At 39.0% G+C, this 18933-nt stretch overlaps 1 protein-coding gene across 20 annotated transcripts in view; it reads left to right on the forward strand.

Annotated features, from left to right (window-relative positions):
- Nucleotides 1–18933, forward strand: part of DMD (dystrophin) — a 2044659-nt gene that overhangs the window by 1653182 nt on the left and 372544 nt on the right. For all 20 annotated transcript variants that reach the window (XM_044996713.1, XM_044997415.1, XM_045002732.1 and 17 more), the window contains one exon: nt 1179–1368. In XM_044996713.1, coding sequence (XP_044852648.1) covers nt 1179–1368 — 190 coding nt within the window. The remainder of the gene's footprint in view (nt 1–1178; nt 1369–18933) is intronic.

Raw genomic sequence — 18933 nt, forward strand, 5'->3', positions numbered from 1 at the left:
TTAGACTCAACCCTTTTATTATGAATGGTTGACACTTTCTAAACCTATTCCGTACATTCCAAGCTAATGCCGTGAAGACAAAAGAGGAGGCTTCTATCCTGTATGATAGCAATAACTACACTGCTGAAGTATGTGTGCTCAGCAAAAACATCTCCCATGATGAATAAACAACTCATGCATGAACAGTGCTGCCACCAGATCTTCAGGAGTTGTTTATTGCCTAGTATGCATTTCGCATGATAAAGTTACTGTTCAAATAAATTATAGTTTTGCATAATAACTGACAGTCACATATTAATAAGTGATGTGTCACATGCAGGTATTTGAATTTTTAATCCATTTTGAGCCTAAGTTTAATAATCAAAAAGTGTGCATGCAAATAGGACAGACAATTTTTCTACTAGTTCTGATGGATCAGACCAAATTTACCTAAGGAATTTTCATTACAGGAATGCTTGGTCCTTGAATATTCTTCTTTACCAAATTGTTATGATTTAGGTTTTTGCCCAAGGCAGAGAAATATTCTTGAGATTTCAAAGGTGATCTTTTATTAAAAAGCTGATATAGATCTTTTTATGGTTATTTTATGGTACAATTTGTGTAAGACCTTTCTATATGGTAGAGCAGTTTCATGTCCCTTTGAAAATCTTCTGCATTGTTAGGACACAAGGTGATGAATACAGCTCCCAAAGTTTGCAACTTAGAGGAATTAATAATTGCAGTAAACTATCCTTGCCCCTCAGTGACCAAAAACTACTTTGTGATTTCCAAAAATTAAACAACCTTGCAGGCAGTAGCAGGCTTATGAGCGATAAGTGAAAAAGCTTTGATCATATTTGAAAGGAATTAACCTTGATTTGTTTGAGTTCCAAAATTCCAGGTACAGTACATTGTGTTCTTTACCAAAGTAATGTCATTTCCTCTAGATTGCAGTAGAAAAATGTCATTGTGTACCTCCTCCCACCATCCAAAAAGACAGAGACGAACATTAGCTGGGGGGGGACATACAGTATATAGTGCATCATTCTTATGTACATTTTCTTTCATTATAGTAGCTTATCTACAAATTCTCTTCTCTTGATTAGTATAGTAAAAACTTGCTGTGGGTTTGTTTTTTAAAAATCTACACCTGTTCTGATTTCTGTGAGTGCTGCATTTGACTGTTTGTGCTTGCACAGGGTTAGTGAGCGAGAAGCTGAACTGGAAGCAGCTCTAAGGCTGCTGCAACAGTTCTACCTGGATCTGGAAAAGTTCCTTGCCTGGCTTACAGAAGCAGAGACAACTGCCAATGTCCTGCAGGATGCTACACACAAGGAAAGGATACTAGAGGACACGAAAGAGGTTCGGGAGCTCATGAAACAGTGGCAGGTAAGTCAAGTGCTTTAGCTATATAGACCTGCATGGATGCAAGATAATGATTTCTTTGTGCTTGTGCATGATGTTTAGCTTATTTTAAATTGAAATGAAATTGAAAATAATATAGATTGTGGTACCGATATTTAATTGTTGCTTTGGGGAATTCCTTTAAAAAATGGGTGACACATTCTGATTCTGTTTAACATCCTGGTCTTTCAGTGACTGAGTCCTTTAGACACAGAATGAGATACTGTGTGTTTTGAAGCACAACTTAAAACAAACTGAAATAAACTTTGCTGAAACAGATATTTAGATTTTTTTATATTGCAGAAAAAATAATTATGGTGCTGATGCAGAGTCTTATGGTAAGAGTTATTGACATATATGAGAATTTGTTATGCATTTCTGATATTTATAGCAGTCCTGTATGTATTGTGTCTAGTTTATTCTCTGTTGTTTAACTAAATTAGTTTTGCTCCATTACTTTTAAATACTTCAAAAATATTAATCTGGCATTTGGCTGATTTTGTTAAAGTGCTCAGTTGGAATAAAAGAAGATGACCTGTCAGAGTTAATGATCATACAATTTTCAGACAATTGTTTTCCCTAGATAAAAAAGAAAATTGCTTTCTCTACCTTTAATGTTAAGAAAGAGAGGATGGCATTTTTTTTAAGAGAGTCTTGGTAAGAAAAGATTCATCATTAGAGATGGACTATTATGGCTGAGGCACTTATATTTGCATTGTGTTCCCTTAATAGGGATATGTGTTCAGAGACTTGTTAAATTATTGTGATGCATATAAGGCAGAGCTGTATTGTAAAATGTACTTTAGCTTTACCTTGGTAATAAATTCACCCACATCCAAATCTAGAAACTCCGGAGTCTGGAGATGATTATAGTTAATTTGTTTGTAAATTAATTTAAATGTGAATTAATTGAAAATTACAGAGATTGTGTTCCATAAATAACATTAGGTTAGAGATAGTGTTACCTTTTTTCTCAAATGCACTTCATAGTATTTATTCTACTATAACTTGTTTTTCCATTCTAATGCTAATGCATTATTAATAAACTCCATTACACTGTACTGAAAAGGCCAGAAATGCTGCATTCCTTGGAAATCAATTCTGGACCACTTTTTGCTTGAAAAGTAGATTATGGTTATCCAATGTTTTTATTTTAAAAATACTCAAAAATTTCACCCCTCTATGTCTGACTTTAGTTGGTATGATCCTTGAGAAGTAGTTATGAATGGGAGATCATGCTGTATTGAATTAGACCATTTATATCCAGTACAATCCATCTCTTTTCACTCTCAAGAATCTGATTTTTTGATTGCTACTGGAATTAAAAAGTATTCCAATTTCTCCTTTTACACTTCTATGTTGTGTGCAGTATTAGCAATATTTTAATTTGGCGTGGTAACTTTTGTATGTCACATAAAAATGGGTCATCCATCAAAACAGTTCCTTGCATAGAGAGGTCTAGTATTTTATTCTTAAATATAGTTGAAATTATTAGAAATAGAATTATATTTGGCCAGAAACACCATGTTTTCAGCCTGCATTGCTTTTTAAAATTACTGTGGAGGGAGTCATCCTTGGATGAAGAAAGCAGAGCACATACAATAAAATATGAAAAAGAAACATTTAAAATTAATGTTAGGCTCAGCTTTAAACAACCCACAGAGTAAATGAAATAAAAAATAATTGTACTGTACATTAAAATAAATGTCTAAAAACCTTTGGAGTTGTCTTTTCAAGGAATTTTTGCACTACCATAACTCTGAATTTTCTTCAAGGTTTTTGCTATGTTTAAAAATTGTCTTCATAATATATGAAGGGCAAAATGTGTAGCAGTTTCTCTGTTTGCTTCCTTTTCAAGACGCAAACACCATTCTGTTCACTGTTTGATCTTGGCTGTGCAGAAAGAGCAGTGATTCTTACATATTAAAAAGAAACATTAGTATGCAAAGACACAGCAGCAGCTGTTTTATTGTCGCTTCCTCCCAACTGATTCATATATATCTGTCCACCCATGGAGCAGTAATTTTTGACTTTCGGTGAAGGCTGATGGGTAGAAGAGGGGAAAATATCTTCACGAAATATCTTTTTTTTTCTCTAGCTCTCTGTCAATCTCTCTGTATATAACTTGATACTTTTGGCTAGACTATTTGCCTATCACTGTTTATCAGCCACTTCATAGCATGTTTAATCCTCCAGAAAAACCTCATGATTCATGAGTGCTGCAAGCACAAGTGGATTAGGAATGTCTTTCTCTTGAGTGGAATTAATGTGGTTGATGTCGCTATGGAATTTGTTAGAATTTTTTTCCTCCTCATGTAAGGAACAGTACAGGGTGGGAAAGTGCCTATTCCTTCCCATACTCAATCCAAGGCATTTTCATTGAGGTAAATGAAGTTTTGCTGTGTGCTTTAAGGAGAAAAAACTCTTTTTGATAAAGGTGATTAGCATGATTTTGTATTACATGAAATCATCATTGTTATAAGAGCTGCCTAAGGCCTGGTCTACACTGGGGGGGGGGTCGATCTAAGGTACGCAACTTCAGCTACGTGAATAGCGTAGCTGAAGTCGAAGTACCTTAGCTTGAATTACTTACCGTCCTCAAGGCGCGGGATCGACGTCCACGGCTTCCCATGTCGACTCCATACCGCCATTCGCGTTGGTGGAGTTCCGGAGTCAACAGGAGCACGTTCGGGGTTCGATATATCGCGTCAAGATGAGACGCGATATATCGAACTCCGAGAAATCGATTGCTACCCGCCGATCCGGCGGGTAGTGAAGACGTACCCTTAAAAGTAGTACAGCATTGAAAACCAGAGGACAGGTACTGAGTTTCACTAACTTTTAAGTTCAGGGCTGTGTTTTGAAACAGCTCAAGTGTTTATTTACTTAATACTGCACTACTTATCATGTGTGAGATTGACCTCAGATTTCTGCTCTAAAGACTGGGAATATTCCTCAGATGATAAAGGTCATTCGTCTAGCAATTAAGCATTAATATGTATGGAACTTATATGGAGAACAAACCGCTAGCCTGCATCCACTTCTGTTTGCTCAGTAGCGTATCACTGACTCTCTGGTTATGATGACAGTATTGCTCACAAATCCAAACCATCATCGTAAAAAAAATAATATGAGCAAATTAATAAATTATTCTTATTATTTATTGTGGGCCAGCTATGTACCTGTTGCTCTACAAAACAGAAAGGTCAGTGGCCCTTATCCCCAGGGACTTATAGCAAATAAATGATTATCTAGAAACATTATGCATACATGATACGTACTGTGACGGTCATATCATCACTTGATCAGTGGTATTGAATAATGTGATTAAAATGTATACAGCACGTTATGCGTGTGAAGTAGTCTATAGACATTAACTAATCATCACAAGAACCTGTGATGTTTGCTGGTAAGCATCACTATCCCCCTGTGAAAAGAAGCAAGAAGGGAAACTGAGATCAAAGGTGAAGTGACTTGCCCAAAGGCATACCATGAGTGTCAAAGCCAATATTACAATGCAGGAACTCTTGACTGCAGCTGAGCGATAAATGTTTTTTCTTATCCCATGAATAATTTCCATGATTTAAAAATTTTTCACATCTCAAATTTGGATGAATAGTCAAAATCCTGAAAATATTCACAAACTGAATGACCCAAAATGAAAAAGAATTGGTTTATTGTAATGTTACATTTTGCTAATTTGGAACATTATTTCAATCTAAGCTTTCTTCAGTTTCAATTTATAAATGAAATCCATTTTGAAGAGGAAATCCAGTATTTTTCATTGAAAATTGTAAAAACAAAAAGTGTTGACAACTTCAAAACTTTTTTCTCAATTTTTTGTGAATTGGGAAACCCAACCTTGTTTCACAAAGTTTTGGTTATGATGAATTGCCGTTTTTCACTGAAAAACGTTATTAAAAATTTTCCCTGCTAGCTCTACTTCTGACTCCCAATTCAGTGATCATTCTTCCACATGGCCTTCTCTTTAAAAATAATTATATAGATAGTAAATATTTATCGCTGTGACACACTGATTTAATGGATGGGAAACATGACTGGATCTGCAAGCTGTCGGACAGTTTTAGGATAAAGGAGGAATGTATACAGGGATAGGCCCCTCTTCCTTGGCATTGCAATTGGACAGCCAGAGAGATGCAAGCCAATTGGCTCTTTCCTCCCACAATCATTTCTTTAAAGCTTCTCCTGTTGTTTTTTTTTCATGCTCCTTGCCCCATTTTTAGCAGAACATATGCTCCGTCTATCAGTTATATAGTATAGGGACTGAGTTTTGAGGTTGCTGTGATTGTTCAAGTAACAAGGAAGTAACTTTTCCCATCTAGGCCAAATTGGCTGGGGCATAGTGGGTTTCCCCCTTCCTCATAGTGTCACGGAGACACAGATGAAATAGATATAGGATTTAGGAATTTTTAACATTAGAAATTGTATGAATGTCAGCTGGTCACAACATGTAGCAGGTGTCCAGTGCTGGTGAATGGCCAAGGAGCCAGTGACTAGTAAATGCAAGACATGGGTTTCCGCTGATGGACCCCATGTCAATGGGCAAAAGGGAGCCCTGAAGTCCGTGCAGGCCAGGTTTCAGTGCCTTATAAAAGCTGCTTTTTCGATTTCATTTATTTAATGAAAACAACATGCATATATTGCACAACTGTGACCTGTTTTTTCTATTTCTTACTCTTCCCCTTTGAGTTATACAACCCAGGGTAGTGTGTGAATGAAAGTGGATCTCTTACAAGCAGACAAGGAAAGTTGGAAGCATCTATAGAGCAATAAATAACTGGGAAAGAAGGAAGAAACAGATTATCTTTTCTAGCAATTCCAGTGAAATTCAACTCCCATCCAGAAGATTGTTTTCTTGAGAACAGAAATAGAGCCCTTAATGTTTGCTATGTGACGTTGTCATGCAGCAGTGAAGACAGGCAGAATTTACAGAACAAATCATGAAAGTGTTTTGTTTTTGTTTTGGAGAAAGTTTAAAGTGTTTCAAACAAAGACAATTATTATGCAGTGAGTCTACTATCTGCTGTGACTCTGATCATAACAGTGAACAAGGTATGGGAAACGATCAAATAAAGATTGTATCCTTAATTTATTTTAAAGCTCAGTCTAATTAAACTGCATTTGGTGAGGATCATCTCATGTTAATTCTGTAGGGGGATGGTTGCAGCTTACACTTCCCCCCCCCCCACACTAAATTAATTTAAGATGGAACACCTGGGCTAGTATAAAGAATGTTTAAGCAGAGCTGTGCAGAGAAAGATAATTGCATTTTGCAGAGAATATCAAAATTTGATTTCATTCTGATTTGGAATGAAAACCAAACATTTCAAAGTTCTCCATGAAAGGGAAAACCCTGGGGGCCTCGGGCCTGGGGTAATCCTGGGGCTGGGTTCCCCCAGGCTACAGACCCTGAAAGTCCAGCAGTCCCTGACTCCAATGAAATCTGCATAGCCGCTTGGCCCTAAGCCAAGGAACATGGGAGCCCAGCTTGCTGAGGAGCAGGGAGCTTGGAAGCTGGGCTTCCCTTTGCTTCTAGGTTCCTGGCTTCCTGTCAGCCTGCCTAATGAGCTGCAGAGAAACCCAAAAGCTTTGGATCCATGATTCCCAGAGCTTCCTGGCTCTTGGCTCTCCATTAGCCCATCACGTGGACTGCTGAGGAGCCAGGTAGGTAAGGTGGGAGGAAACCAGCCAGGTTTCTGACAGAAGCCTGCCTGTTTTCCATTGGACCTTAGTCTAAATCAAACTATCTCCATGGAATGTGTCAGTTTCCATGAAACGGTGTTCTCTGATGGAAAAATGTTTTATCAGACAATTTCTGGCTAGCTCTAGTTTTAAGACACATATGATTGAAACCAAAAGCATGTCAGTTAGAGGCTTTGTGCATAAATCTCCTGCAGCAGGCCACAGGCAATTAAGTTTTAAACATGAGGAGATGAGAATATGCAATAGAACTGAATCTAGATCTAACTTTTCAGTACACCTTTCCTATGAACTATGTGTCAAAGCACTTACAAGACAGCAAGTTAGACACTGGTAGTGCAGTGATCATGCACAGGGAAGTATAGTAGCCACTTGCAGCAGGCACTAGTTCATACACCAGTGTGAGCATCAGGTTTGCCAATAAACTGTTATAGGCAACATGCTCAAAAACAAGTGGGTGTGAAAAGATGCTAAAAAAAAGAGTGAGATGTTAATGGGATTTTAAGAGTAATGGTGTTTTACTGTTCTTTTCCACTGGAGGTAATTAATGTGTAGAACAGAGTAGAAAAGATAGCAAGGGAAACTTCAGCCACATAGACAAGCTAAAAGGAAAATTAAACAACTAATTAGAGAGGGAACATTGTCCTCAACACTAAGAGTATCCCCTTTACTTTACAGAAAGTGTCGTGAGGTTCTAGACAGACAGAGCCAGAAGAGACAGATGAGTCTTAATTTCAACTTCACTGTGCCAGCCAGTCACAGAGAAGTTAAGGGGGAGTTCACTTCAAGGTAGAGCAGGCAATGTTTGCCATCAGGACCACTGGTAGGGCAATTATTCAATAGAGCTTCTCTGCAGCCCCACCAATGAATGCTGCTAAAGAGGGAGTACTGATCTAATGTATATCCTGGCCATAACAACTTCCCAGAAAGTTATGCCCATTTTTAAGCTCCCTCGGTCTCCGAGGCTGACTTTTTGCCACAGGGGCTTTGAGGCAGGATTTTTGAACTCAGCCTTGATGAATCAAGACCACAGTATGGGAAACTAAATGTAGGTTTCCAAGCAGTGTTTTTTTCCACTGACTTGCAGAAACTTCCAAGTTTTATCATTATCTTTTTAAAATCTGTTGAAACAGACTTGCACTAAAAAGAGTGTGTGTGTGTGTGTATGTATGTGAGAGATTTTAGGAACTGTGACAATAATGATAATAGAGGGTGTTAATAAGGATTAATGGGCTATTTCTTCCCTCTCGTAATTCCATTGGCTCACAAAATGAATTTGGCCCATTATAATTTGAGGACATTAAGTAGAAAAATTCATCTTTGATAAAGATTTTATCTTCAGAAATATTGGAAACCCCCTAAATGTAAGGGTCAAGTGTATATTTATTTCTTCATTTGTTACTAATGGTTTGAGTATATCAAGGGAACATGTCTCTAACCTCTAAGGTTTTGCTATCCATTCTAAAACTCTCAATATTTTTGAAGCAACTAGGGAAATTAATGTTCCATTGGGTGGATAGGACTTCGTATAACATAAATAATTTGTCTGGGGACTTCACACATTTAGAGGTGTTTCTTTTGATTCTGTTGATCAGAAATCATTAGATCAGAACTCATGAGTAGAAAATAAGGTTAATATGCCCTCAGCACTCAACAGTTCATTCACGGAGGAAGGGGGAAGTCAAACGTAACTGCACATTCTGATTTCCTGATGATGTAATTATATTAAACCTGTGCATTATAATGCAATGTTTGTTTCTACGAGCATGTATTTGCATGCATCATTTGTCTGAACTGACAGCTGTTTAATAGTTGAGGTGATTTGCACATTTATAACACTTTCTGGAGAATTTTCACACTATACATAATAGTTACTCCAAGGAGTTATGTAATTATATGTTGTGTTTTATTAGCTAATTTAAATACATCATGTGTTCCCTTGAGGCCTAGATTGATACATGGCCCTATGAGGGAGATGAAAATAATGAACTTTACTGTGTGCTTTAGCACTTGTGGTAATATGAAACCTCAACTATGTTAATTACCCTTGTGGTTTGTCTTTGTTGCAATAATTATATGTGACATTTCTTTCCAGTTTATGTAATATTAGACATAATTCAGAAATTGGCATGGATTTATCCAGTTATTATATCAATGTAATTTTTATAAATTAAGCCTGTAGATCAATTTAATTAGATGTTTATATCCGTATAAAATTTAAGAAAGCGAGAATCCATGTGACAACTGTTTATTTAAACAATAACCTAGCATGCTTCCTGTTTATGAGGTAGCAACTGTATCCTGGTCAAAATGAACTCTGATGTTGAATGCCAAGGTACTTATAACACATACATTCTTATACCAAAGGTCCAAGGGTTTCTTAAACAGGGTATGGTTACTTTAAAGGATATATCATTGGGATAATACTATTGGCCTGAAATGTGTAACAAAATATTTCTCTTACCCCCTACCTTACCTTATTCAGTTATCTTCACTTCCCCCAGCACCTGAACAACTTTATACCCACAAGAGCTGAGGATGTGCTTGTACCAAAAATTAAAGTAATGTGCTGTATCTTAAGTTACATTTAAAAATGAATGGTAGCTGTCCTATGTAATCAACTCAGTGTTAGTTTTAAGTAAAAACACAGGAGGCAGATAACAACTGAGGAGTCTGTGTCCAAATTTATTCTCAGACTTGCTTCAGGATGGCTTGTGAGAGAAACCCACCTTGGTTTCCTGTAGCAGCCTGCTCTCAGTAGCAGAGAGTTTAGATACATCTCTTGTACTGGGTAACATAGCAATGCTTTGAGAGAATAAAGAGTCCTTCCAACTCAGTTTTAAACTTAAAGCAGAATACGTGACTCTTGTCACAAGAATGGCCTTACCTCTGCAAAAGATGTTTGGGACTGGGTGGTGAACATAGCTGACAGGGAGGTAAAAAAAGAAGCAGTAAAGTTGTTGTTAGATTTATTTGATTTTAATAACAAAAAAATGATTTTGTAGTAATCCATTTGATGTGTCCATAACTGTATTCTCTCCTTGTGCTCTGTCTGGCTGATTTATGTAGGCACTATCTAGTTGCTTGCTAATATCTGGACAGTGAGCAGGGCAGCCCAGAGGATTCCGGGGGCCCGGGGTCTTCGGCAGCGGGGGGCCCTTCCGTTCCCGGACCCGACGCCGAAGTGCCCCAAAGACCCGCGGCGGGGGCCCCCCCCGCCTCCGAATTACCGCCGAAGCGGGACCCGCCGCCGAAGTGCAGCCCGGTGTTCGGCGGTAATTCGGCGGCGGGGGACTCCCCGCCGCGGGTCTTCGGGGAACTTCGGCGGTGGGTCCCGGAAGGGAAGGGCCCCCCGCCGCCGAATTGCCGCCGAAGACCGAGCTGAACTTCGGCGGCGGGTCCCGCTCCGTCTTCGGCGGTAATTCGCCACCGGGGGGTCCTTCTGCCCCGGAGCGGAAGGACCCCCCCCCGCCAGCGAAGACCGGGAGCAAAGAAGCTCCTGCGCCCGGCCGCGCAAGAATTTTCCGGCCCCCCTGGAGCGAGTGAGGGACCCTGCTCCAGGGGCCCCGATAAACTCTCGTGGGGGCCACTGTGGGGCTCGGGGCCTGGGGCAAATTGCCCCTCTTGCCCCCCCCTCTGGGCGGCCCTGACAGTGAGTAAGTAAATTTCTTTACTCTGGCTGCTAAAGATGCTCCAACAAATATATATAAGCATTTATATCTAAAAAACTTACATTTGTTACCAAATTTGATGTGGCAAATTTGCTTTTTACAGTGAAAAACCACCAATATTGCATCACAAACTCTACTCTATGTTCTGAAGTGGCATAATAATTGTCAGGCCCATCTTGACTGCCTGTGAATTTTAGAACAGTTTGAATATTGAGTTTTACACAGAAATGCTGTTGCAACATCATGTATGATGTGGCAACATATTATCCCATAATGAATGGCTGAATAAGTGAATCTGAGAGTATCCTACTTGGGAAATATTATAAAACAAAATCACTTGGGACTGTCTAGTTGAATCTACAGGCAGAGTGTTTGCCCTTCACAGTATTTATATTACTTCTAGGGAAAATTCACCTTTGGCAAGGATTCTTTAGTAGTATTCAGATGGGAGTAAACTCCAACATGGACAGGGAAATCACCCAACTTTCCCCTCAGTTTCTTGGTAGATTTTAATAAGGAAATCCCAGGACTCCCTGAGATCAGTACATCAGTGGGAGGGGGAAGGGGAAGCAGAGGGTTGAAAGAGAGAGATCAAAGGGGAAAAGAGGAGGAAAGAACTGAAGGGGAGAGGTATTAATAAGTTTTAAAACCAAATGGTAATGACTCCTGAGGATGGAAGGTGGTGGAGTTAGCATCTTGGGAAATTGAAAGGAGAGAGTTAAAGGCTAAGAGTGGTAAGAGCATGTATTTCAGAAATAACTTAAGGATTCCTTCTGGTAGCTCAGAAATAACCATGTCCTCAGCAGATAAACTCCAGCCTTTGGCCTCCAAATTTATGTACCAAGGATATGTTTCTTATTTCTTTAAGAGGGATTCCCCTCAAGTTATCATCCAAATAATAATATGCTATGCCGCCATTAGCTGGCCGGGCTGAATCCAGTTTTTTAAATCTTGAGTTCTAAATTGAGAGCATAGTGCCAGTATGACACCTTAGGGAAGGCAACACCTGGGAACTGCTAACATACTCCTGAAGAGAGAACTTAAACTACAATCCTTTTAGTTAGGCCTATAATCCTTACAAACTTCTTATTCCCCTGTCTTCATACAGTACCACTAGTTTGCAGATAGGACTTATTTTATAAAAAAATGAAACAAAAGGAATGTTTTCTATCAGTGTTTGTATTTTAAGTTGAATGATAGCTGGTCATTGAGTTAGGGGTTGGGAAAAGAATTGAGGAGAAGAAAGGGATTAATTTTGCAGAGTAGTAGCTCAGACAGAATTTTGGCTTCACTAGATCTCCTATATACATGAAGTACAGTACAAAAAACCTTACTCTCAGGTGTAGAGTTCAGGTTCAATGAGTTCACTGTTTTTAAATCGTTTTATAAAAATAAACAGATGTTTTAGACAAGTGGCATAAGGGCCCAACGGCCCTTAAAGCAGTTTTAAATGTCATACTTTTCCACTACATTAAGATTAATGTGCTGTTATACGTGACATGATAAGGATAGTTATCATCCCAAAGAGCTGACAGTCTATAATCCTTCAAACATGCACATGAGTAGACCCACTGAAGTCAAAGGGACTACTCTCATATGTAAAATTAAACCCACACATAAGAGTTTGCAGGGTTAAGTCCTAAAGGACAAGCATACAGAAGACAGGACATACTGGTAAATCTAGAAGAAAGACTGATATAAGAAGTAATTTTAATTATGTTTGTTTTTAATTACTGACTATCACCTGTCCTCTGGATGGGAGTTTTTTAATGGTTCCAGGTAGAGGTGCTTCACTTTTATTTAAAAGAATGAAAAGATGAATGTTTCACAGCCAGCCTGGTGGTCAAGCAGCATTCTGAAAGATTGGCATCCTGCTGTTCTTGATTCTGAGCCTATATGATTTTATTTAGCTTTATCAACGATGGTACTTTCAATGTCATTTCCATATTGCCGTGTGTTTTGGAGAAGAGGAACAGGAGGCTTTTTGGTGCTCTGGGGAATGGGAATGAAAGAAAAAGACGAAAGATGAGAATTAAGGACAGCCGTGCGCCACTAAGTTACTGCATGGTGCTGTGTTAGTTATGAGCTAAATATTTCCAGAGAAGTCTAGATGCTGTTTGTCAATGGTAAATCTGCAGTGCCATAGCTGTTCTTCCTAGCTGGATGTCAGAGAAAGACAGTAGTAAGAAAATCAGTGACAGGGGGAAATGAATACAATGCATAAGTTAAAAAGCAGTGTGATTGATTAATTTGGAATGATCTTTTTTAATGAGAAAAAGAGAAAAAGTGTTAAATGCTGCACAGTTCATGTGTGGAATTTAATGGATTTATTTATGCACTCTGCGCCAAAGTGTCTTGTTTTACAAGTTGTATTGTATTTATTTTACAAATGTTGTATTTCTGTTAGTAAATACCAACCCTTTCTTTATTTTATTTTTTGATTAATTGATCTGGCACTTATTGAGTGGAATGAGAGGAAGCAAATATTCTTAAAGATTCCTGTTATAGAAAAAAAAAGTGACATGTTTTACTTCTGAGCAATTGTAATGTAAATAAGTATAATACTTTACTGATAAACAAAACAATATGACATTTTCATGGCAAAATATATAAAGCCTTCTTTCCAGAGTAGAGTGTGTTGAAGAAAAAAAATAAATTAGCATGTTTTTCTAGTAATAACTATATAAGTGAATAATAATTAGTAGTGCAGTTTGTGCTATGGACAGCTTAGATATTCCAAGTGGAGTACTGTGTTCGTATTGAACACCTGCTGGCAGTTCCCAGTAAATTTATCACTCTTAAATTGTAAGAAATCCCACACACAAAGGGTGTTGCATATAAAAGAAGAAAGGGACATTTGTTTATTTGATCTACCATTTAAACATCTTTTTCTAGCTAAAATAAAGTTAGAAGGCAGCATTATTTGGCAAGCAAATTCATATTAGGTGCAGTTGCTAGACATATTTGTGTTTTTCATCCTGAGAAAAATACTGATCATATTGATGGTACCAGCACAGTGTAATTAGAAGTTGTGTGTCAGGTCAAAGAAGAGAAATATATAATTAGAGTGCAGGGCTATTTTCGCCTAAAAACTCACTGACATCACAGTTTTGGTATGTTCCAAGTTTTTAAAATGTTGCTTTTCAGAATCATTTCTTTGAGCTCCAGGAATAAAAATCCACTTAAGCAGGAATAGTTTATTCATGTCTTAAAAGAGGATGAGTGCAGCAGAGACAGGGAAGTCACTCCAACCCACCTTTTACGTTGGTGCTGGAATTTTAACCAGGGGTTCCAAAAGCCAAGCAGGCCCCGTGCAACATATTACCACACCTCACCAAGGACATAGCCACTCCTTAAATTTATGTGTAGTGGAGCAGTCAGAAATAAGTCAGTTTTCCGAAAGGTTGAACATTAAGAAAGGAGGTCTTGCTGGTGACCAAATTAAAATATTGTTTTAAAAATAATGGTAGGAATAATGATTATCCTTGATCCAGATCAACACTTTTCCCTTGTAAGCCTCACAGAAGTTCAGGCTTAAAAACAGATTGTAGTGGGCATTTTTCACACACAGACTAATACAGTTTTGAAACAGACAGCTGGGAAGGGCTGTGGTAGCATGACTTACGAGAGCTTGTCTATACCAGCACTTAGCTCGTGGCAAGCTGGGGTGTCAATATATCTCACGCTAGCCTACCAAGCACTAAAAACTCCACAGTGCATTTTAGTCTACCTCATTGGCACTCACAGCCTTATGGACATTGTGGCAGGACACTAATCAGGAGGCAGGGCCACCCAGTGTGGGAACAGAAGGGGCAATTTGCCCTGGGACCTACTGCTGAGAGTGTTCCCAGACTGAGCGGCATTGAGATCCAGCGCACTGGAACATAATGCCATTCAGATTTTGCCCTGCAGCCCCTCTGTCATAACTGAGAGGCCACAGGACCAAACCATTGTAACCTACACACTGGGTTACAATGACTGGAGCAGGGAGCCAAGTCGAGCCACTGCTGCAGGATGCATGCAGCAGTTGTATGTAGGAGGTGAAAATATTGTGGGTGTGCCCCACATCTATTCTGCTTTGAAACAGTAGATTAAATTGCACTAGGGAACTTTTAGCTCAGGGCAGCAGGGTTCACACGGACAGTGAGTTACAGCAAGCTAGTGTGAGGAAGATTTACACCCCAGCTTGCCACAATCTGAGTTTTCATGTAGACAAGCCCTGAGATAGAGAGTCATTAATACAAGATATATTAGAGAAGAACAAAAATAATCACAATCAGTAGTAGAAACTGGGATAGAACAAATGGGTTTTTCTGTGCAGCATCACTCTGAAATGCTCCAGAAGTTGGTCCCTCTGTCCTATTTTTCCCATAGCCCTTTAATATGCCTCATCCATGCTCAAGTAGTTTGTTTTAACACATTGCCCTCAATCCCAGAGAGTGGATAGGTGGGGTCCCTGCAGTTTTGCTACATTTGTGCCACGTTTAGTTTCGGCCCATCCCCCTCCAAATTGCTTGAAGTGGCGATCACAGATAATAAAACTGCCAAAATTTCTGTCATACTTCTTTTCATGATGATCAATGTTATAGAAGAGATTTGAATCACATCCTATAGTGATATAGTACAATCTGCATTTAATTTACCTACTTATCTTCTGTTGCTTATAGAAGCACATTTGTCTGAAAAGTGGCATGATAAACTTAAATTGTTTGTGGAATCCATAGTAGATTTTAAGGGAAGTGCTTTCTGCTATATGGCAAGCTTGAAAAAGACGATTTGATGGCCTCCCATATTTATAGTTAAAATTGCTCCACTCCAAAACGCTTGACTTGAGTTATGACTGTACTCTAGACAAACATTATTATATTTCCATGGGACCAGAGAAGTAAAAGTTATCTTCCCGAGACAGGTAAAAGGAAGGAATTGGGAAATATTTTGTATTTCAGCCAAAAATCTATTAGGCAGGAAGACATGGATTTGGTCAGCTGAGACATATAATTGAGAACCTCTGTTAATCTGGATGTAAGGCAAAAATATTGTGGCAGATACTAAAATCTAATTGTGCATTCCTATGCTAAATTCAAACCAAAGTAATAGGGATGCAAAATATGAAATAAAAGAAAGTTAAGGAAAGATTCTCTGTAGAGCTCCTGACATGGCAACCACTTTGCACTGCCATGGCCTATTTTGTTGAAGGTGTTCAGACTGCACTGAAAAGTAATTCAGTTCCAGGATTTATAAATCACACAATATCTGTATTCTCCATCTTTTAGTGAAATTATAAGTAGCATATCACAAGTTCCTCCATATGCATGTACATCATGTTTTCATAATGTTAATCACTCAGTATACTTCCCCTTTACCTATCACGTACAGCTGTGATTTACTATAGATTGGTAGATCACACTACCAAAAATGACAGCCTGTTTGACCAGTATAATTTTGCATATATCGCTACTGAGTGAAAGAGTCCTATTTCTTTTTCTACCAAAAGTTCCAAAGCTTTTCAGTCTTTCAGAAAACATCTGATTTCACTTTAGCATCTATCAGTAGACAGATCCACTTACAAATCTATTTTGTACCTCCTTGTCTCAACTAAATAATTTATTTTCATCCTTGACCACCTTCTTTATTGTATATAATCTCTTGGGTCTTTATGGTAACACAAAAAGCTTATGATTACCACAGTAACTGCCATGTATTCAATGTATAAACTGAACAATACTCACTAGGATTAGCACAAGGGAAAAAGTTCTTTTTTTTTTTTCCCCAACTACCTATTGGGCTCACTCCTGCTGCCATTGAAGTTAATAGCAAACAGTCCATTGATTTCAATGGAAACTCATTTGGGCCCCTTTACTGACAGCAATGTTGTAGTGATATCAAAGGATTGGTGGTAACTTTTTTCCCCCTTTCTATAGTAACGTATGTAGTAATTGGGAAGTGTTGAAAATCAGATGGATCTTCACTGTTGGCGTATTGTTATTTCTCACACTAGGCTTGCTGCATTTGATCTTGGTGAACAGTGTTGTTCGTCTCATCTTTACTATATTATTAGTGTAATATGCAATAGATACGATTGCCAACATTTGTTTAACCTTAATATCTCAAACTGTATGTTTCCAGAGGCTACAGAAGCCGCACTTGCTTTTAAATGAAAGTACTCTACAATGTGTGAATAGACAGGTACTTTGGTTACCAAAGATTGTGGTATACTTTTTCAAGATAGATAATATCTATTTCTGTGTACTTGATCCACTAATGTGAAGTATAGAGCTTTCTGTGTATGTAGAGATGGCAACCATACCATTGTGGGTTTTAATCTAGTGCGTTCTCATAGCCAGTCGTGTCTGGTCAATATTTGGATGAAATTGGAAAACTTGCAGGGGGCTGCAGCAAGTGGTTTTAGTGATTCTATAAGTGTCACTCATCCCTCTGAAGAGACATTAATTTACAAATAGATAGAGGCACTGTGCTGCTGAAGATGCCATCTTTTGGTCGGGATATAATTGCAGCCCATCACATGGGTTTGCCCTTTTAGGGAGTCAGGGACCATACTACCTGTGACAGACTCCTGTAAGGGAGAACACGCCAACTCAGACCCACCTGGAAGTAATTAAATCCCTAGTTGGCTGGTTTGCAGATAATTTGCCTGAGAAAGCATTACCGGGGCTCAGCTGAATGGTTCCTAGAGCCAGGAAGGCCTAGATTCACACAGGTACTTACGTGCCTAAACCCCAGGCTTAGGCTCCGACATCTCTGTTTGACACCACTGATACCTATAAAACTCCCATGTAGGCACCTAAATTTACTCTGTGCCTAAGTTTTCAGGATAAAAGTTCCCTAGGTGCCTATGTTTCTGCCTCTGAGGATGTGCACTCTTCCTCCGCTCTAGGCATCCAGATATCTAAGTCCCAGAGTGATTGATGAACTGGGGGAAGATACCAGCCTGCTCTCTGCCTTATATACAGCTTTTGGATTGTTCTGATTGGCTTATTTTTCAATCCTAACATTAGCATTCCTTTCCTCCAATCACTTTCTGACCCTCTCTGATTGGTCCATATTTATAGACCAATCATAACTGCTAAATCTATGGTGACCCTCACTTGTTTTTGGACTGAGTATGCCTGGCTGATCCCTCCCTGCAGTTTTGGAGTGACCTTTACCTGATGTTAGTCCACACCTGCCTACTAACACACCAGCCATAGGCTAAACTGCTTGGAACATTGACTGCCCTTGGCTGACATTGATGGTACACATAAAATTACCAAACTCTGTGGAACATATCCTAAGCTCAGGAGGAGAGGAGTTCCTAGGAGAGTTCACTAGAGCAAGAGACCTGGAAGGTGTGCTCTAGTCTGAAGGACAGGGAATTCCCAAACAGTGGCAGGAAGCCCAGCATATCAAGAATTACATACTGCCCTGGAAGAGAGCTGCAATCGACAGATTTCTGCCAACCCCTGGTTCCAATGCAGGATTCTTCCCAGGTAATTCAAGAGACCTGACACAAGGGAAGGGATCCAAGCCAAAAGATCCATGCTGGATAGGAATGGTGGACCCAGATGGGAATGGATAAACTGAGATTGATTCTTTCCTTCTGGCTAAGATACTGGGGTGAAGTCTTGCTTGTATTTTCATTGGGTCTTTGGTTAATAAACTAGACCCCTCAGAAGGAACACTGGTGAAAATCCTTGGTGAAATTACTGGTGACAGGAGAAACTGAGGCAGGGTGCATCTACAGCACCACATTTGGCCAGGAGGGGGCCCTAAGAGCAGGTGTAACTTGTGCCACAGCCCTTGTAGTCATTAAAAGTTTCTGGGGCAGATTTCCAAAGAATAGAAGTATTAATTAATTAATTAAAGTATTAATCCAGTGGTGCCTTGTTATATGGCTTTGGGGGGGAGGAATAGCCTAGTGGTTTGAGCATTGGCCTGCTAAACACAGGGTTGTGAGTTCAATCCTTAAGTGGGCCATTTGGGGATTTAGTGGGGGTTGGTCCTGCCTTGAGCAGGGGGTTGGACTAGGTGACCTCCTGAGGTCCCTTCAAACCCTGATATTCTATGTCCTGGCCCAATTCCAGTTTGAATTATTTTTTGCCTTCTGTTTAATTTAGACTGTTTTATTTCCTTTTTGAAAACTGTTATGTATGGTTACAGA

The sequence above is a fragment of the Mauremys mutica genome, chromosome 1, assembly GCF_020497125.1.
Source record: "Mauremys mutica isolate MM-2020 ecotype Southern chromosome 1, ASM2049712v1, whole genome shotgun sequence".
Classification (NCBI taxonomy): Eukaryota; Metazoa; Chordata; order Testudines; family Geoemydidae; genus Mauremys; species Mauremys mutica.